Source organism: Aythya fuligula, chromosome 1, assembly GCF_009819795.1.
Source record: "Aythya fuligula isolate bAytFul2 chromosome 1, bAytFul2.pri, whole genome shotgun sequence".
In the NCBI taxonomy this organism is placed as follows: Eukaryota; Metazoa; Chordata; class Aves; order Anseriformes; family Anatidae; genus Aythya; species Aythya fuligula.
Window position 1 is genome coordinate 77,446,599 of NC_045559.1, and position 21,645 is coordinate 77,468,243.

Genomic DNA, 21,645 nt, shown 5'->3' on the forward strand with positions numbered 1-21,645 from the left:
ACAGCTTTAGCCCTGCAGACCATTAGGTGGTCTGCTCCTCTGGCGCAGTACCAAGCATTTACCGTAAATGTATATGTCAGAGCAATGAGAAAATGTTCAAAATCTTGCCATGCTCTCTTTTTCTGTTTTGTTCTTTTCAAGGAAGCTACTCTTTCCAAGAACATGGAAAGACCATGTGACTTTGAACTGGAAAACCTGAAAGATCAGTGAGCCTACCTGCTAATGAGCAACTTGCTACTGAAATGAGCTCATTAGCTTTCATTTTCGCTGGCTGCTGATCGATTCATGAGCCACTTATGTGGCCTCTGTAAGCTGTACATAAATTATCAAATGCATTGATTTCTAAAAATAATAAATCAGGAAGTCGGTCTTTTCCATATCTCTACTATAAGTGCTTAGCTCAATGGTCTTCAAAATTCATCCAAAGAAAACAACGATAACATCAGTGTTCACAGATACACAGCATCTCAAATGGCAAATATTCTGCTGCAAAAAATAAGCTCTGCTGGCATCTCAGAGAAATGAATAAAAGCTTGCCACTGAAAATGTTACATACAAAACGTACAATACAAAATGCACAGAATTTTGCATGAATCTGTGTAGGTGGCAGCTCAAGAAATTCACAGTAAGAAGCAATTGTCTACAGCAAGGAAAAATCCAAGCTAGATGATCATAAAGCCCTTTTCCATCTCATTTCATTACATTTCCATAACCTTCTTCACATAACTTAAGTAGTGGAAGTCCTGTGTCAGCCCAGAGTCACTGCTGGGTAAAGTAAAAGCATCTTCGAAGTAAAAACATCTTCTCTTGTCAACTGATAGCCTCAACAACTTGGGAACAGAATGCACTAAATACATAAAAAATAAAAATAAATAGATATAAATAACTAAATAAATAAAAGATTCAGCAAAGGAAGAGGGAAGGGAAGGACTCCTTACCCCAAAGATGCAGCCATAAGTTTATGATTTTGAACACGTATGGCTACCTCCAAGGCTACACTGGCCAACCTCTCTTCAACTGGTCTCCCAACTGCTATAATTTTTATTATAGCAAAAATTAGTCCTTTGCAATTTTACAACTGCAAATTTCAAAGCGCTTTATAACACTGGTTTGCAATAATTTGCCTAAGGTCCTGTGGGCCTCGATCCAAAGCCTTTAATAGACAAAGCAGTCTTTATATTGACTTCAAAGAGCTTTGGATCGGACCCACAATGAATTACTGCACAGTAAAGAGAAAAGTCAGGAACAGAAAATCTTATCTAAGGAAGAGATGATGCTCTCTCCTTCATTGCCTCAGTTGACTGAAAAAGACGAGATTTATTCCTCTCCATGTTCTGTATCACACTGCCAGCCCAATGAAAGAGCTGCGGCCCTTTTCCCGGTTAGCGGCATTTCCAGGAGAATTATTTAATTCTAAAAATCCTCTGACACAGTCTGAAACAACAGCTCAACTACATTGTTGTAGCTATCCCCACCACCTTGACCCTCAGGAAGAACAGCAGGAGGGCAGCTGACTGGAGAGCTAACCTTGAGGCCTGCCAGGTGGGGAAGGTGCTAGAAGAGCCGGGCAGCACCGCGCTCCTAAATAGCGGCACGCATGGGGCTGGGCACAGTAACAGCAAGGAGTTAAAACGTGCAGACCAGAGAACGATGCTTAATCCCAGTTTACTGAAAGGACATGTCATTTTTAGAAAGTTGTCCAAACAACTGTCTTCATATTCTACACCAAAGTGGCTATTAATCAAACAACAAAGGCCCAATTAACACATAGCTGTTGTCACCTTGATGTTAAAAGCCTCTCCCTTCCCCCCTTCTTCTTTCTTTTTGTCTTTAATGTTACAACCTAACCCAAAAACGCCTCAGGGTCCTACAGGGAAAAAAAAAAAAAAAAAAAAAGACAATAAAGAGAGAGGGAGGGAGGGGGGAGGGAGACAGGGGGAGAGGGAGAGAAAGTGGGGAGGGGAGGCAGAAGGAGAGGGAGAGAGAGTCTTAAATACCATCTCTCCTCTAGGCAGCAATTTCCACAGATGAAGAGGTCACCACTGTTTAACAGTGTGCTGCCACGTTAATTTAGTATGACAAGATAAAGCAGTAATCTCTGCTCGAAGAGGCTGTAAACCGCCTGCTATCCAGGGACATGCTCGAGTCGATTTGCACTGTATATCACTTTATACAATTGCCATGACAAAGCCCCCTGAGTTGCCGCATGTAAATCTGCCTCCCTGCCTCCCCACTCCCCTGCCAGTCAGGCCGCCCTAAGCTGCGCCAACCTCAACGCTACCGTCGTGCGCCGGCAGGCCCGGTAACCCCCTCCCCCAGGAGGAGATGTTTAGGACTTTGATAATCCATTGATCCCACTTCCATATCGGCTTGTATTTTTCAATCTGTCGTGTTAAGTTGTCAGAGAGGGCGATTAAACCGATGTTTCATGTTCCAAGATTTGCGTTCCTGGGAATGATAGTTTTCAAAGCCTTTCTTGCTAGGTTCTGCTTAAAGATTATCCCTAAGAAAGCTGATGTGAATATTATTACTGGCATAAACCTGGTAATAAAACCATAAAGTGTTTTAGGTAAAGACATTTTAGAGATATTCAGGGTTATAAACATAAGAGTTTAAAGCTGGATAGAATTTGGAGTGCTTAAAAAAAAAAAAAAAAAAAAAAAAAAAAAAAAAAAAAAAAACACCCTGTCAGACTCTGGAGTTTTCTCAGCATGAAGCAAAACAACATATGTAAAAGGGAAAAGGAAACTCGCATGTCTGTGTAAAATAAATATAATTACAGAATCAGGGAGGAGGGCACAGGAGAACACCGACCTGTGCTGTGCAGTTAGGCAGGATGCAGAAGACGATGGAGCACATGCAGCATGGTCAGCATGCTCCTTCGAATGAAACCCAGCACCAGCTATCTACAGCAGACACCTACAGGAGCTGCCCATGTCTCCAGCAGCCTGCACAGCTGAAAACATGCCGTGCTTGTTGGGGAAATAGGATGAATTTTTTGCAATATGTTGCAACTCTCGTATGCCATACTGCACCTCTAGAACACGCAAGTTTTAAATTATGTCTCCTCTCTATTTCACATTTAATTTGTGTCATTTTCCCATGGCCCGCAGGCATGATACAAGTTATAGCACACAATATACCAAATACGGTGCCAAAATGTGAAACTGTGCACATGTATATATACCCACTTTCCGGATTAAACATACAAGAGGACGCAAATAGAATTAAGGCAAGCAAGCAGACAGGTTTCTACAAAACAAGACTAAGACTTAACTACAGTTTCTTATTCAATATATTGCTAGGTGTACCTACTAAGCCTATGGACGGCATTCGGACTTACCAGTACTGCTATAAAAATGACTGAGCGGCTAAATCAAGTCTTTAGACACAACAGGTTAGATACACTATGTTCTCTTCTCTGAATTAAATTTAAAAATAAAATTTGACATTCATTTCAGCTCATAGCGAGAATGATAAATACTTTATTAAGCATATAAATTTATGATAGTGATTGAGAAGTAATTTACTAAATTTAAAATGAGGAATACCACTGGAATCAATGCCATTTTTCAATGTTGAGAAAATCTTCAAAATAGCCTGCTTAAAGGTGTTCTTCTGTTCTCTGATTCATGTTGTTAACCAACACATTTTAAACAGTAAATTTAAATGTAAAATTTATTATTTGAACTTAACATTGCTTGCTGGATATACAACTAAAGGTTTGTCAGTAAAGCATTTCCAATCCTTAAAACACCACTAAATATCATCAGCAGTGGTTAGAAAAGAAGTTTGCTAGAATAATCACAAAATAAATAAATAAATAAATAAATAAAATAAAATAAAATAAAAGATGAGTCTGAACATGGTTAGTTCTACAAAAATATAAAATAATATTTACACAGGAATGTGTGTTATTTCTTTAACTCTACCATGTACTGTGGATGTACCTAATTTTAGCCTCGAATTAGACATCTAGTCTAAACTAGTCATCAAGGCTCCCTCTATAGTCAATAGACGAGCACTTTCAGAGGGTAATTCATCTTTCTTGTCTTAGATGCTTATTTTAAGATTGGAAAGGTTGTTCTAGTAAGGTGGTTATCTTTTTCCATAAACTGTGAAGAGAGCCCAGACACCTAACTTTTATGTGCCTATGACCTGAACCCCAATCTCATTGTATGGCTGTCATGAATCTCCATGAGTCTGGAAACACTATTAGGCCATAGAACATGGAACATGTTAATAAACGGAACATGGATGAAAGATATGTTCAATTTCCATTGTACCATCACATAAATTAAGGCACAGACAAGATTTATTGCCAGCAATAAAAATCAACAACCAGGAAGCTGGGAATACAGTCCAATTTCATCAAGTGAACTAAAAACTTATAATTTTTGGTAATATTTATAAAATCACAAGTATGAATACCAAAAACTGTATGTGGCATTTTACATAGCAAAATAAAGATATACATGCATGCGCTAAATATGAAAGAGAGATTTCAGTTAAATTAGTTTATCCACATGGAAAACTAGTGAACTCACTGTGGCTCTGTGTCAATATATTACCCAATACTCATGTTGACAACTTCAAAAGTGAAGCTATAGTCTCTGCCCAAAAGCTAAGTTTACACTGGCTACAAGCAAACAGGAAAAGTACATCATCTACCACAGATGTATTCTTTGTGATTCTGTGAATCACTCTATTTTAAGTTCTGTTTGTAGATGTGTAAGATAGTGAAAATTATTTTCAAATAGAATTTCTCAAATTGTTTAAAAAAAAATTGAACTTCTTATACATGGAATTATTGTGAATGATCGATCTGTTCTCCCTCACACTCTACCTGCATTGCTGTCTATGTCAAAAGAATATAAGCTTAATAATAAAACAGTATTTGCAGATTCTAGCCTAACACTTGTAAGGAATGCCATGGACTGACACTCTGACATCAGCCAGATGCAGGACACAAACTCAAAAGAGATGAGCTCTTTGAGGTCTGAGATGCAGAATGTTTGATAGTCCCAGAAGATCCAAGCTCTGTATAACAAATATTTATTTACAAAGAAGTAAATTTTCTTGCCAGGCAATTACCTCTCACTCAAGGCTTTTCTGGTTGAAGTTATCTCTGACTAGAGATGTCTCAACTACAGGTATCAACAGCTAAGCTTATCACCCTAAGCTCCAGTTGCAACCTCTGAGGAAAAATAGGCAGTCTCAGGGTGTGATTTTTCTGACCTGCTTAGAAGGTATGTTAGGACAAAATAAATCCCTCTCTGCTATTCCCTATTTACTTCTATTGACCATAAAGTTAAGCCTAAAGTTACTAGCTTACCTCTAGACATGCACTTTGTAAACATTTAGTCTATTCAGGCCTCACCCATAAATCCTCTGCCTAAATAGTGACACTGTGATTGACATGACATTGCATTATGTTAGTGACGACCTTAACTCTAACTTCCTTACCATATAAGAGAAAACCAAAATGTTCTCTTAGTGCTCCAAGAGACCTATAGTCAACAGAAATTTACTATTGAGACTGCTGTCAGACATAAAGAACAAACAAACAACCTCCTCCCCCCAACTGAAAACTCTCCCCCCAAAAAGTCCTATATCCACTTTGTATAAGGGTATACGGCTATTTTCTAGAGACCCAAAGACCCTAGGAAGCCGGATACTAAGCTCAGAGAATGCTATTGCCTTTGAATCCAGAAAGATCCAAACCTGAGCAACTTTTCTGATTACAACAGCAGCAGGTTAAAATGGAAAGAATTATGAGAAAGAAGGAAGCTTCGCTTACAGTTTCAGAGATGAAACCCTCACTTTAAATTCAATCTGAAAATCAACACAGAAGGCCTGAAGCACAGATATTTTGTATTATTTGTGGCTAGCAATATTAATAAGCAATGCAAGCTTCCACTTCTGATATGACTTAGTGTATAGATAAATGCAATCTATCAGAGTAATTCAGACTTGAGATGTCAGAAAGATTTTACCTTTTGCTGTAATATTTCTTATTTTGTGTCATCAAACTCCAATCCTACAAAAAGCTATGTGAAGAAGGAGTTATAGTCGGTGACCTCTCCTTCCCTCCCTCTTGCTACCATCAGCATTAGGTTCCAATCAAATAGATCATTTTGCAGGAACAGGGTCATAAGCTAAGCATTCGGGGGCAGGAATGTTTCTTTTTTCTGTCTCTATAAAAATATATCATGCTCTGGGCACAATATAAATAAAGATAATAACAGTCTGATGTTAGATTTTATTGGTCTATGTTTTGGACAATCTATATAATTTGCCTGTTGCCTGTACAAACTACAAAAAGTTAATCTTTATAGCTTCTTTTTTTCCCCTTGGTGTGGACTCAATTTAAAAGCATAAAAAAGGATGCTGAAGCAGACTATTTCCATACATAATGACAGTATTGTTTACGGTGCTCTGGCAAACATTATCCTTAATTAAACTGGGCACAATCTCCACTCAGTTATGTCTATTGTTTTATATAGTGATGCTAAATTCACAGGATTCATTGAGTTTACTTCTCCTCCGCAAAAGGCAAAAATGCCTTATCTGGTCACCCAACTGTACATGAACTGGAAAAAGAAACAAAAGAATTTAACAGTGTTAAAGTGGATTTGGAAATAGAACTGGCCAAACTATCTAGGCAAGCTTGCTACACTAAAAATAAAGGATTATTTTTACTGAAGAAAGGTTGTTTCCTCCATTTAATTATCTTGAAACACTTTGGAACGTTGGTTTAATAACACTGCTGCATGTCCATCTTTGCGTAGGGAGGTTTCTGCACATGCCTTAGGAGGTAACCTAAGATGTAGATGCCCATACTTAAGCAAACCCATGTTGAAATTTGTAGTCCCCATTTTTCCACAGGTTCTTCTCCAGCCATGAACCTCCAGAGAAAATTAATAAACCCTCTAAATCCAAGATGATAGTGGAAAAGGTGATATTTCACTGATATACTCAAAACAAGAGCAAGTTGTTAGCTCCATGAAATAAAAAACACTATGATTGGATGACATGACACTTTAAATGCTAGCAACTGCCTGAAGTCACATTTTCATTACCACTCCAACCATCATTATTTCTGGTGAATCTGCAAAAGCGTTGCAATGGCAAGAAAAAAGAGAAAGATGGCTGACTAATCCAACTTAATTTGTATAACCTGAAAAGACATACCTAAAAGAGACAAGGCAAAAAACATGACAGCTTTTCACTCAGCCATTAAAAAGGATAGAAAATAAATAAATACTTCAAAATGTCACGGCAGTGGGTAACATCCCAACTATAAACACAAATATTTGATAGTTTAGAGAAGAGGACATAAAACATGATTGTATTTAGTGTAGCAGAAGTTTCTGGCACTTCTAGGAGCCAGAGCTGATAATCAGAGGCATTCCTTGCAACCCTGAAAATCAAGAAACCATGACCAATGCTTCACAATGCATTTCAGTTTTGGTATATTTCCACTGAAAGTAGAGCTGCATATCAAAAAACAACCATAGTTTATTGACATTCTGTCCAAGTTAACAGCACAATACTTTATTTTACTGTGCAATGTCTTCATATGAGGTGTTTACTAAAAGGCTTTAGAATGGATTAAATAATAAAAATGACCACATTAAATAATGACTACAAGCAGAGGAAGAAAACTTGTAATGGATAAAAAGGTTTTCAGAGGACAACTGCAAGCAGATAAAAAGTGATACAGTAAGTGTTCATATACGGAGTGAAGTAGAGAAGGCGGCTTTCTCACCTGCAGTGAAAAGAAAGAGAGAAAGCCACACCAGCTGCCAGGAAGAAGCAAGGTAGATATGAAAAGCATATGGAGCAGACAGAAAGCACAAGGGGAAAATGTTCTGGAAGTTCTAAAATAAAGAGGCAGCTACTGAAGCAAAAATGAGTCAAGGTGGTATGTAGAACTACCCAGGGTGCAAAATATAACCAACTTAGATTTCAATGTGCCTTTCATCATGTGTTAGATAAGGGCACGAAAACCTGGTGTGCCGCTCTCTATTCTGATAGTAGTTACACCACCAGCCCAAAGCCATAAACTTCCTAGCAGTGCAGAAGCTTGGCCAAAGGAGATAAATCCATCAGTTGAAATGGAGACCATGAGAACTAACTACATTTTTGTTGCCTTCTCTTTCCAGAACCATGGAGAACTGGGTGTTTTATTGGCATCAGAGTCTCTGGCTCACTGCAATACTGTAAAGATTTATTATCACCAGAAAAAAAAAAAAAAAAGAAAGAAAGAACTGCAGAATAAATTCAGGTATAGTGAAAGAAGTGATGGACCTAGACTGGAGAAACTATAAAAAGTCCACAGCTGTTGTCTGAGTAGGATACAGATACCACAGATGCTACCAAGGTTATGTCATGGCTAGGGACTGATCGTTGAAAGCAAAAGCTGTATCAAGAAGTAGGAATACTTAAACGTAGTCTCTTTTCTTTGTTGCTATAAACCAATCTTGCCATCTTACTGAGGCTTTCTCTGCACCTTCAACTTCATCTTCAGCTGGTAGCTTAATGCGGAATGAAGCCACTGTGTCCACTGTTGAAGTCCTGGAGCTGACTACTTTGCCTAGAAAGATGACCAAGTTTTTTTTTTTCATTTAAGGCTTAAGTATTTTTTTTACAAGTGCACTTGATAGCTCTTTTCTCTTCATCTTTAGAGAGACCATCTGGTTCAAATATTCCTAAGGATTGTGGGTTTTATGCATTTACCTATCTTTTTTTCCTGTGCAATTTTTCAGCTATTCACTTGAATTAGATTTTGCTAGTATTTATGCAAGAAGCTTAAATGAAGATATTTTCCAGTATTAAGTCAATGAATTGATTCCTAGGCATATAATCACTTGCAAACAATGGATACATACAGTTCCCAGCACTTCTATAAAACAAAGGTGTTTACTTTTCTGTTGATTATTTTCTGCTTAACTGCATTCAAATGAATCCATTAAAAACGTGACTGCTTCACAGTAAGATGATCTTGAGCAAAAACAAACAACTGCTGTTTCCACTTCTCTTCATGGCCTTTAAAAACTACCGTCATCTGCACCCTGTATTTCAGGCAATTTATAAATGATAAGTCTGGTCTTGATTTGTTCACTTATTGTTTTAAGTGCAGTTCTAACTCTCCTGCTCAGGAAAAAAAAAAAAAAAAAAAAAAAAAAAGTTTTGCTACTTCGTTACTTATTTATTGTCCCCTAACCAACCTTTGAACCTTTCCAAGACTGATGAGAACACCAACAGTCCATCTCAAACTTCATTCAGTCTTCCTGCCCATTTATTTCAGCTGGACTAAGATATCTATATCTATTGTCAATTACCAGGGCCACAAGTAAGTGAAATTCACTGTATTCATAGAGTATTCATAGAGAACCAGCCAAGGGAACTTCCATAAACTGACATACTGCTCCTGAATCGTGCTATGGCTTTAATTCTCTGCATCATCTGAAGGATGAAAATATTTTATTTGGTTTACCTACCCTATATAGGACTTATACGACAAGTAATTTGGAAGTAATTGTTAAATACTATAGGCAATACGTAGAAACGCAAATGCGACAAGATTGGAGAGAATATAAATCACGACAATGAGGACAGGCAGGTTATACTATATTAAATGAAAGATATATTGTCAGGCATATACCAGAGTTGTCAAAACTTTTTCTTGCTCTATCACACCTGGTTCTCAAGGGTTGTGCCCAGTTCTCTAGGTTAAGGACTAAATAATGCAATATGCAACTTCTACGGCTATTTGATGGGTCCTGGATGATCTTCTTTATTTGTTCCCTTTCCTAATAACCAGCACAGACATTCCCTGCAACAGTGCAAGTGTAAAGATTGAAAAGATCAAATTCTGATGCAAGCCTGAAATTATATCTGTGGAAACTGCTTTCATGCGCTACTCTTGTGATGACATTTATAATACAATGTTTGTAACAATGCAATTTCATCATCTTATAAATATCAATTTACCATTAAGAAAGGGAGGAAAGAATATTAAAAAAAAAAAAAGGCAAATGCAAACTTTCCACAATTTCTGCTTTGTTTTAATTGAAATAGTCTTGTTCTGATAAACCTGTCTATCTCTTACAAAAACAACGGTTTATAGTTTAAACTGTGAAATTGTGTGTGTGCATGTGTGTGTGTTGTAATTATGGTGCCTGCTAACAATTTCATACTGCCACATTGCACATATGGCTTCCAAGCTAGCTTTATCTGAATCTTTGTGAATCTATTCTCCGTGCTATTAAACTGAGCACATTCCACATCGTTCAAAAGTAATTACACTTTTGTCTAGAGTGTAGGAGACTGCTCTCCCCAAACAATGAAATTCTCATTATTAGAGCTGGCACAATAACAGCACTGGTGTTCACAACACTGCGCATTGTACCATCACAATAACTTATCCTAAGCTTGATGCACAAAGGTACGCTGGAAATTAAAATTTCTCTAAAACCAGTGGTGTTTTTTTGTTTTTTTGTTTTTTTTTTTTTAGCTCAGTATAATTAGAGTTCTATTTGACTTTTTAAAAAGCTACATACATTCAGATTTCCATTCTCTTCACAACTTCTGAATAGCAGCTAAGTGTTCTAGCCACATGTTGTTCTGATCCAACACTATTCACAAGCTGACAACCCCAGACCAACAGGTGAAGTGCAGGCCAGGACATACTCAAAAACAAAATTCAAATGCAGCATTAAGCAACCTTTTGTTTGGGACAAGTGGAGGAAAAGCACAGGACAATGTGTCAGCTCTTTAAGCAATATTCTTAACATGATCAAAGTGTCTTAATATTCCTCCCAACTTCCAGCAGAGTAACTTCATCCACCATAGAAATGCAGCATTTGTTAGTGTAAAGCAATAAAGCTATTTCACTGTAGTACTTCATATCAATTCAGAGCACAGCTGGAAATTAATCCTAAATCCCACTGAAAGTGCAGGACAAACGTGGGCTAGCAAATGCAGTCATGCAGTATGTAAGGTTTGCCCAGTGTCACAATTACACTTTTACCAATTTGATTTTTGGTTAGAACTATTGTGTTTTCAATCTCATCCAGCATTTGAATGATATTATACCTTTATGAAAAATGGTCAAATTTGACCTCAGTATATAACGTTCATAGTATACTCTAATCAACACTTTTAACAAAGAAATCTCTTACATTCAGAAATTAGCATATAGGCACTGCTGGTGACATCAGTAGTCCTGAGAGATGGCAAAAACACAAAGCATTAAGCAATGTGGTAGGGCAGACAGTCAGAAATAAACAAAATAAACTCTCAGAAGTCAGATGGGCTAACAACTATCTTTACTATCCAAACACTGCAGCCTTAACACATTTAATCAGAAAAGGTATTGACTGATACTGTAATCCTCAAGTATTTCCCTGATAAGCTCAGGGCCTGCTACGAGCATTCTAGGGGCACCCTGATAAACATTGTAGGGCAAATGATTTGTCTTCTGAGCCTTTGGTTTAAGTCTGATAATTTATTGTTTCTGTTCTTACTAGTGTAAGAGCTTTCCTAGCTAAAATAAGCATCTAGTTTCTCCTATCAAGAGGAAGAAAGTATGGGATACAGCTGCCCCTGCCGTTCACAGAAGTACAGTTGAGGTTGGAAGGGAACTATGGAGCTCATCTTATCCAACTTCCCAGCTCAAGCAAGGCCACCTAGAGCCAGCTGCCCAGGACCATGTCTGGACAGCTTCTGAACATCTCCAAGGATGGAGAAACCACAACCTTTCTGAGCAACCTGCCCCAGTGCTCAATTACCCTTACTGCAAAAAAAAGGTTTCCTGATGCTCAGACGGGACTGTGTTTGTTTGTACCTACCGCACAAACCTCTCTCTGGCTGCAGTTCTAGAATCTTCCATCTTTCTATGCAAAGATGGAGGATGTGGTTTCACAGCTTTTTGCCAATTTGATAAGGTTTGAAGACTTCTTCCTTGAAAATTCTTCCTTCTTTTATAAAAACTTATTCAGCAATTCAAAGCTGTGTTTCTAAGCTGGCAGTGAAAGGCAGGAGTTGTTACAACTTGGTAAATTACAACAGGCTAAATTTTGGAAAGTCTAAGTTGGGCAAACTTGAGTTATCACTCTTACAATCAGCTCTTTATCTTTAGGATCCTAGGATGTCCCACCTGAAAGGGCATATAAAAGGAAGCACAGCTGGAAGTAACCTATGAAACAGAGGGTTAATTGACAGCTAGAAAAGTGAGGCCAAGAAATTGATTCTCAAGGTTGAAATTGTTTTCCAAAGTGTTCCTTCAAGACAGTGCTGAGGCAGAATATGAGAAGACAAGGATGGTTGTGATGACAAGAGGAATTCAGCTAAGCAGCCTAGCAATGAAACGAAGTTTTGTAATTACACATCTTTTCCAGATTCCTTGGTTGTGGTTTTCATCTGCTGAGATTGTTCCCCATGCAAACAGGTGTTGTACATGCAGCTAACACAGAAAGGTCTCTGTGGATCAATATACCATGTCTACCTAGAAATCCCTCAGGAGAAGAGACTTAGCCAACAATCTGCAGAAAGCAGTATGGCTGAGAGGGGTTCGGCAGTGATGTGCTGCATGATTTCAGACTGGCTGTTATGTCTGACGGGGTCTTATTGGACATTGGGGAGATCTGTAAAGGTGTACCCTGCTAAGGACAGCATGTGGTTACAAAACGAGAACTCCATAGTCACTTGCAGACTCAGTCAGTAGGTGTAGTAGTACAGCTGACAAGCTATTAAGAAGTGTGAAGCACACTGCTGGAGCTTTATCAATAAAACTGTATTGGACTGCACTGTGCAGTGGTGTGTGCACATGCACACACACCTGGGTTTGCTTCCCAGAGACAGTAAAATAGCACAGAATATCAGATCAAACAGCATTAAAACAACCTCTGTGCTGCTGTGAAGGTGAGAATATTCGTTGGGAATGACTTTTGCAACTGCTAATCACACAAACTGAAGTCATCTAAAAGCTATCCAACGACAAGGTTCAGCCACTTCCTTCTTATGAGATATACATACCACAATGGCCAAGGGAGGGATTATGTATATTTTAACTAATTTATACCAATCACAACCTTGTTTCTGGAGACACAGAGACTACATCCTTTCTGACCTACCTATGTAATAATGCTTTACTAAACGCTTCTCTTTAGAACAGAAATACTACCAGAATGTCATATCTGTACAAACTGGCAATTTTCTTAAGTATGCATGAAGAAAAAAGGAATCCCTACAACCCCGAACAGTGCTTCAAATGACCCTACAATATCTCACTGCTATGGCAAAACTGTCTAAAATATGCAATAATACAGTATCTTGTATTATGAAGCAAAATAATACACTGTTTTCACATCACATTAAACATATCCTTCAGAACAGGAAGTCACACTAGATGATCAGCTAAACTTCTTGATCTCAAAAATTATAAATGAATAGAAAAGCTGGTTAGAATCAGTTAAACAGCAGTTAAATGTTTCAGTGAGGTCTAACTAGAATATGCCTGCTGGGCTCCTTAGCAGACAATGAGTTTTTACTTCATTAGAGTCTACGCTGCTGGAGTCATCACAAGTTTTTCCTATTGACTTAAGCGTTGACAGGAACAGTCTCTTAACTTTAACATACTCTCTTAAAATAGGCCTAAATACAGCAAAGCTCATACACCAGTTACATATTCTAACATCCCATTGGCTGATACTGAATATTTAAGAATTACATATCCACAACATGTATGATAAAGGATCAGAAGGAAGCAAGTCTGTTAAAAAAAAAAAAAAAAAAAAAAAACAGAAAGAAAAAAAAAAAGACATCTCTGTCCATGAGTAATTTTCCCAATGATGCTCTTTATTCACTAGAAGTTGCAATAACACAAAATAAAACAAAATTTGATATTCTGAAACACTGTTTGAACTTAAGCATTAAACTAAAAAGGAAGAAAAAATGGATTGGGTCAGTGAATTATTTTGTTAAGGAGGGCAGCTTCAGTGAATACCCTGTGGCTTGGTCCTATGAGAAATAATAATCCCTGAGGCTTTTTACATAGGGCTTGTTACATATGCGTAATGAGCTGTAAGGGCTTAAATACCACTATGGAGCTGTTGCAGGCTTTTATGAGAACACACCATCACTTATTTGGCAATGCCTTGTTAAAAGCCTTCAAATATGCAGGTCCATTCATTATCTTCACTTAAAGTGAAATTGTCAGTGCCCTTGTCAAAGTGGGGGACTAAGAGAAAAGTTGCAGTCAATTTGGAAACGGGCAAGAGCTGTGTACATGTGCTCACACAGACAGCTTTGTCGAGGTGCCTAAGTCCTGAGGTTTCAATGCCTTTCCCTGCACCTTTCAACCTTTATAAAAACGTATCACAGTACTCTACATTAAGGGTCAAAACACGTCACCTCACAATAGTGACACTACATTACTAGTTAGGAATGCGGCATTGCATTCTCATCCTTTTTGTTTGTTGGCTTTTACATAAAGCCAGGTCTGGACTTCCAGAGGGCTGCTAAACGTCTAAACGTGGTGACTGAAGTGCACAGTCATTTGTAAAGTGCACAAAAAGGTGGTAATTCATATGTGAAACAGTGGTAGGCTGATTTAATAGTGTAAACTTAGTAAATTTCCTTATATGCGTGGCATGTAAAACACACACCAGACATAACCCCAAGTTTCTTTCTTTCTTTCTTCTCTCTCGCTTTTTTTTTTTTTTTTTTTTTTTTTTTACCCTTTATACAGACTTCCGTGCCTTACTATTGCATAAACTTGGCATTGGGGTGATATTTCAGACAACATGCCAAACATGACTCTCACTTACAGTGTTCCAAAACCATTTACTGTTTGCTGAACACACACACTTCAAATTCACATTGATGTAGCTACAAAATTTTAGCACCCCAAATGCCAGCAGGCAAAGATGAGGAAAAGTGGAGTTTGCACTCTTAGGGATTTGGCATTTGTAGCGGAAGGTAGACAGTCCAGCTAGGTCAGAGCTTTCACATTATTGTAGCATGTTCTGTACGTGTAACTCTGCATTGTATACTCCATAAGGTACAGATCTGGATGCCAAACTAATGTAGAGGCAGAATTCAAAGAATGGATGTAAGCACAATAGACCATTAGCAAACCTACCATTGTGTTGTGCTGAGAAGTGGGAGTCCTATGGCCACAGTTCTCTTGCGTCAGCAGAGAAACTGGCTGAAATTCCTCAGAGTGAGGCTTGTTGGGAAAACTCACATGCAAGGGAAGGTGAAAGGCTGGGAGCCCGTCACTCTCCTCTTCTCCCACTTTCTGTCTGCTTGTCACCATGGCTACCTCTCCATCTGCTTCCCCATACGGAGAGGCTGGTCGCTTGGAAGACATCCTGGAAGGAACAAAAGAGGAGAAAATAATGAAACCTCCAAATAAATCCTTAATGCCGTCATTGTGTGGTTAGGGGCCATTGTAACAGAAATGCCTTTTTTGTGCTGGCAGAGAGCAGGAAACCATCCAAATACCACTGCAAAGCATACACAATTGGGAACAATGGCCAAGCAGGTAGCAACAGAACAGTGGCTTGTTTGTTGTGAGAATAATACACTAATATAGCACTCTCTTGTATTCTGGCTTCTTAAACATGAAAATTCACCTAAGAAGACTGTATAATGAAATGCAATTCCTTTAAAAAAATACCCATCTGGTTTTACATTTGCAAGAGACTGTAAGAAGATAGAATGTCTCCCGATACAAGCTATTGTCAACTTAGCTTTAAAGGAATAACCATCTGCATGTATTTAACCATAACTGATAAAATAATAAAACAAAATAAAATAAAACAAAACAAAAATTAAATTAAGTTAAACAAAACAAAACAAATAAAAAGGTTGCTGTTAAGTCAAAATGTCTGTGTATATAAAACTTCATCCATGCAAACGATAGTGTGTTACAGTTGCACTGAGAGATTCTTTTCAGGTTCACAGATCTGTGATAATTAAGCAGTTAAACATTTGCTCATCAATAATCTAAGCTTTTTGAAAACACAAATTCGGGGTTCTACTAAGTGAATCATGACTTCTTGTCAAGATATCCTAAACTTTCTACCTATAGCCAGATCAGAAAAATATACGTATAAACCTAACTCACATCTCTGTATAAAAAAGTATACGAAGGGAAGATACATACAGCACACACCATAAAAAACACTCACAAATCCTGACTCAAAATTCAGGCTCACTTCCCCAATTTCTTGATATTGTCTTCTAACATTATTTTGATAATGTGTGTGCATCACCATCTTTCAGGAAGGCTTAGAGGATCTTTATGTCTTTGGAAGTTTTCATCTAAACCAGGCACTACTGAAAACCTTACAAGTCAGTCTGAACCCAGAACACTTCCTGCGTGGTCCTCAAAACAGAGGAGTCCAGTGGAGTATTAAAATGCAAGTGACTTCTGGGATTAATTACAGCAACATTATTCACAAAAATCAGGGTATGCGCACGGATGGCATAATGGGCCACTGTGCTAAGCTGGGGCATCTGTAATACGGAGTGGAATGAAAAGTAACAAATCCTAAAGACAAAGTCAAAAGAAGAAAAGAAAGAAAAATGAGAAATATTTAATGGAATAGAAGTTATGAACAAGGAAACTGAAGGCTATTGTACATAAAAGTTGAAAAGACAGGCTGAAGTAATACTGTTCCTCCTCAAAAATCTAGCATTTATGATTCTAATTACCCCATTTTGATTTTCCACTTCACAGTTAAAGGACTGCATTTCAAAAGCCCAGCAGTCTCTTGAACCATGTGTGGGGCTGCTGTGAGGTGGAGCATGTCCATACGATTTGGCATATTGAGCACGAAATGGTTCTTAGCAGCAGTCAACTGGGTCTGAAAACAAACAGTGACTTTAAACAGCCCTTTGTTAGGACTTATTTTGTTTCTAATGATCTCATTTTGCGCTTTACCTCCTGAGCCAAGTTAGATTATATTTAAAAAAAAAAAAAAAAAAAAAAAAAAACAGATAAAAAAAATCCCTACCAGAGCCTATACTCAGCTGCACATCGCCTTTTCTTCTGAACACCACCTATTGCCTGTACATAGAGAAGCAATCTGTATTTTCTATTAATGTTTGACTTAGCCCAACAGACTAACACTTCATACATCCTACCTGAATTCTGTCTTCTAGGCTTTCCCACCTACGTGTCTGCACAGAAGCATATGTATAAAGACAGAGATCACCAGATAGACGCTTACTGGCAGTTTTCTACAAGCCCACTGAATTCAGCATTTTACAGCTATGTTTGATGTGACAGATCCCAAGCTTTTCTTCTGCAGAAAACATGCAAGTCCTTCCTAAAGTTAATGTGAATTATTCATATTTTGCATTGCACTGCACCAAGATATAAATTTTCTGTTGATTTTGAGTGTAACATTTTGGTTACTCTTTTCAACACTGCCTTAATAGGCGCTTGGCTTTTCATAAAATCTCTCTGACAATCAGCACTAAGTGGTTGTCTGAGTTTTGGCAAACAAAAAGGGAAGGATACAAAATCATTACTCAATTATTGCACAGTAATGTTCTATATTTTAGGATATTTATATTTTTGATAAGATGACTAAAAATATTGTAAATCATCTACAGAATTCTCCACTGCAATTTGACAATATAACATAGAGAAAGGAGACCCTCCTTTGTACTGAAGGTTTGTTTTATACACTCTATACTGAAGTTGTGTGAAAATCTCCTACTGATATTAAACCAGAACAACCATGGGTTCTACCACACCGCTTCACAAGGACAGTTTGACTACCACACTGAAGTGAAACTCTTCTGCTAACTTTATAATGCATATACAGTTTCCACTGGAGTAAGGTGCTACAGGTCATCAACATCTTCTGCTTATCACCTGTTCCCAACAGGGATGACATCATTTTTACAGGGAATTTATAAAAATAGGCAAAGAAGGCAATAGAGGAGACTACCTCTATGCATGAGGAAAAACAGACAGTTTTGAGAACTACAAATCCTATGTAGTTGAGAACTACAAATCCTATGGGTTGGACTGTAGGCCAGAGAGAAAACTAGTAAAGGAAGCAGCAGCTTCTTCCTTCCTCACACAGCTCTTTTAAGACCCAGTTTAAATTACAAGCCGTGTACCCATCTACCATAATATTAGAAGACTGAGAAACTGCTAATGTGGCTAAGAAGGCAAAGGCAAAGTTACTGATCTAATCTGCAGTAGTCTCCTAAGTGACTAGGACACTCAAAGAAACAGTGGCACAGCACAGGGTAAGGGTCACACAACACAGGCAACAACTGCAGTTTGTCTTCTAAGTAGTTCTGCCCACAGCCAGCCTGAGTTAGGCATAATCTGTCCTTTCAGACATCTCATCACCAACTCTAACATCAAACAAACATTACGGTTTCACAGAAATTACTGCTTACAAACAGCTAGGAAATTTCAACAAGAAAATGCAAGATTTCTTTTTCTTTTTCTTTTTTTTAAATAAATAAATAAATAATTCTTATCTACTTCAACTGGAAATGTCTTCCAAAAGGACAGTAAATACTGTCTACAGCAGCAAAGGATCAAATCACGGATAGCTTCAAAAGCATAAGACAACATGATACTGAGTAAATTCATTCACAGCTGGTCTTTCCATTATTTCTACAGTTTTATTGGTCTTTATCAGTCCCTCTTCTGAATTTGAAATGCTCCCACAGTCCATATCATTGTATTCTGTTCTTTTTGTACCTCCTCATTTTTCTACTGAGCAACTACCAGGTATTAACAGGGAAATAGGTAAATTCTGAGTAACAACGTTATCTGAAACTGAGCACTTTTAAACAGATCTAGGTCTAATTATTTAGTTATTAACAAAGAACTGGGATGATACCATCTTAATAAAGGTATGCAAATACCCTGGACCTGCCCTCATGGATAACACAACAGTTTACAACTTACATGGCTTAAAGGTCTTTTCTTCAAACTGGTTGAAACACGGAAAGCTTTTCAATTACACCACTCTGAAAGAAGTGTGTAATTACAATGAAACAGTAAATGCTGTTTTCCCCAAACATAAATGACTTATGGATAGGATAAAAAAATAAAATAAAAACCAAGATATAACTTTCAGAAAAGCAGGAACACAGTGGACCAGAAACTGCATCTAAAAGGGCATCTCTACAGATGGAGTTGGCACTTAAGACTTGCAGCAAGAGTTAAATTTTGAAATGAATTGAATTTTGAAAATAACTTCTATTGAATATAAATACAATACCTAAATATTAATTTTTTAGACAACCTAAATCAGCAACATTCAGATGCAGTGGGAAGCAGGCAGAACTCAGCCCAATGAAAAGACACATCTGAGTTATAAACCATAGGCCCATACTTGATTTTTATCATGGGTTAGGATGGAACTGAAGACTTAGATCCAGTGATGAATTCGAATACAAGCCTATTTCTTGTAAAGGGATTCTTTTTTTCTGTCTTCAGAAACACTTGTTATTATGCAGAATTTTGTTATTTTTTTTGTAAAATAAATGCTTTTTCTGGTAGCAAAAATGTTTCCTTTTTTTTTTTTTTTTTTTGGGGGGGGGGGGTCAGAGAAATAAAATCTCACTCTTCTAACACGCCCTTATCCCACAAATTCTTGGTGTGATTCATCTTAAAATAGAATGTTCTCCACATATTTCTTTACTCCTTTTCAATTTACAGCTGACTCTTTGTAGGCTTAAACTGATATTCTGTGCCTATTGATCTCAGTGTTTTCTGAGTGTTGAAGTGATTGACTTCAGCATGGCTGGATTTTCCCACTGGAGAGGAAGAGATGCACTGCATCCACATGAATTGTTTCCTTGTGCCATGTACAAGTAATGGATCCACCCAAATAATTTCAGGCTACCAAATAACATCAGTGTTTTTTTTTTCTTTTCCTTGAGTTCAGTGACTCAAAAAGCAATCTTTCCACAGGTCTATTTCTTTATTACTATTTCTAACAGAACCTCATTTAAGTGTCCCCACTACATTTGTTCTTTTTCATTCATTTGATACATAGTTTTTCACCCCAAGTAAATCTAAAAGAGTATCCAGTATTCAAGGAGATAGTGCCCTCTAGCACACGACCAGCATCCATCCCAATTCGATTGCTCATGCCATAAAATTTCATAAATTTTATGTCATAAAACTCTAATCTTGTTACATTAAGCAAAATACCTCAGAAACATTTCAGATACCCACAAAAGCTTTAGGAGAAATGGCTTATCCATGTCTTCAAAAGTGACAAACACAGATGTGTCAGGAGAAAAAGATATGAGGCCATAAATCTTAACTTGTTGGGAGTTAATTAAGGGATTCATCAATCACTGCACAGCTAACACCATACATATACAGGCAAAATCCCGTCAGCTGCCACAACCTACAGCAATCTACAGGTTAAAAACTCCCAAAGTCCCTCTGTTCTGACTATTTATAAATGACTTTGTATAATCTAGCATTAAGACCTGTAATTATAAAACAGCATTAAAACAGGCCTGCATAGTTATGGATAATTATAGTTGGTACACTTTTTAAAGAAATAAAAAGCTTTTCCATTCAAACACAGGCTTTACCTTTTTGACAGCTCCAAGTCCACAGGATGTAGGGAGATGATTTAAATTGTATGTCAGAATTTTGACTGTGCAAGACTTTCTTTTCTCCCTTATCAAGAGAGGCATTGTTGTTTTTTCACCATAACCAGGCGTGACAGCGCCTGACTGGAGTCGCATAGCCAGTTTCTGAATCGGCATGAAAACGTTCACCTCTTGAGTTTCTCTGGCAGCTAAAAACTCATTCTTTCTCATGGGCAGAGTTTAAATCACTCAGGCCTGCAGAGAGGAGGCGGGCAAAGAGACGCTTTCTGAACAGATGCACGAGGATGGACGTACAGCCACAACAGACAGATCTCATCCTTCAGCCACAGCGCAGAAGTTAATTCAAACTAACAACAGCATCATGAATTTACTCGCTAAGATGGCTTGATTTCAAGCCACATGCTGTAAATTAAACTACTCCCATGAACTGCAGTGGGATTTCTATCTCTTTTCCTGATCTGTAGGGACAGTGCCCTGTAATGACAGTACACAAGGGAAATCCTGTAGATTCTGTTTTTCCACCAAAAACAATGTATGATTAAAGACAGCAGCAATATCGCATATACATACATGTAACGTCTACCATACATACACACACATACAGGTGCACAACCACAAGCTTTTCCAGACTGTCAGCAATGTATCTGCCTCATCTCTGCTCACGTTTAGTACAAATAAAGCAGCTCATTTTCCAAGGTTTATTGAACCTGTGATCTCTCTGCAGACAATCTGTCCAAAAGGTGCCAATTAATATTAATGACCATTTCCATTCCATTTTGGCCCCGAACTCATTCAGTGTTTTTGTATGCTGAATAACTGGTACCTCTAAAAAAACAACTCTGTTCGTTTTGACAGGATTACTTGTGTAATAAGGTATTACTCAACATGAGTAAGGGTGGCAGACTCCCACACTCTGTCCCACTGGGAACTGCAAACCCGACTTGTTTCTACACATACCACTAAAAACAGACTTCGCTTGGCAATATCTTTGAGTCATTTGCAGCCTGGTTTGGA

The 21,645-nt window shown here is 37.8% G+C and overlaps 1 protein-coding gene across 7 annotated transcripts in view; it reads right to left on the minus strand.

Annotated features, from left to right (window-relative positions):
* The window catches only part of SOX5 (SRY-box transcription factor 5), a 289,165-nt gene that overhangs the window by 237,010 nt on the left and 30,510 nt on the right, over positions 1–21,645 (minus strand). For 4 of the 7 annotated variants that reach the window (XM_032204859.1, XM_032204842.1, XM_032204851.1 and 1 more), the window contains exon 2: positions 15,152–15,383. In XM_032204859.1, coding sequence (XP_032060750.1) covers positions 15,152–15,383 — 232 coding nt within the window. The remainder of the gene's footprint in view (positions 1–15,151; positions 15,384–21,645) is intronic. The other 3 variants (XM_032204884.1, XM_032204875.1, XM_032204867.1) reach the window with 1 other exon arrangement.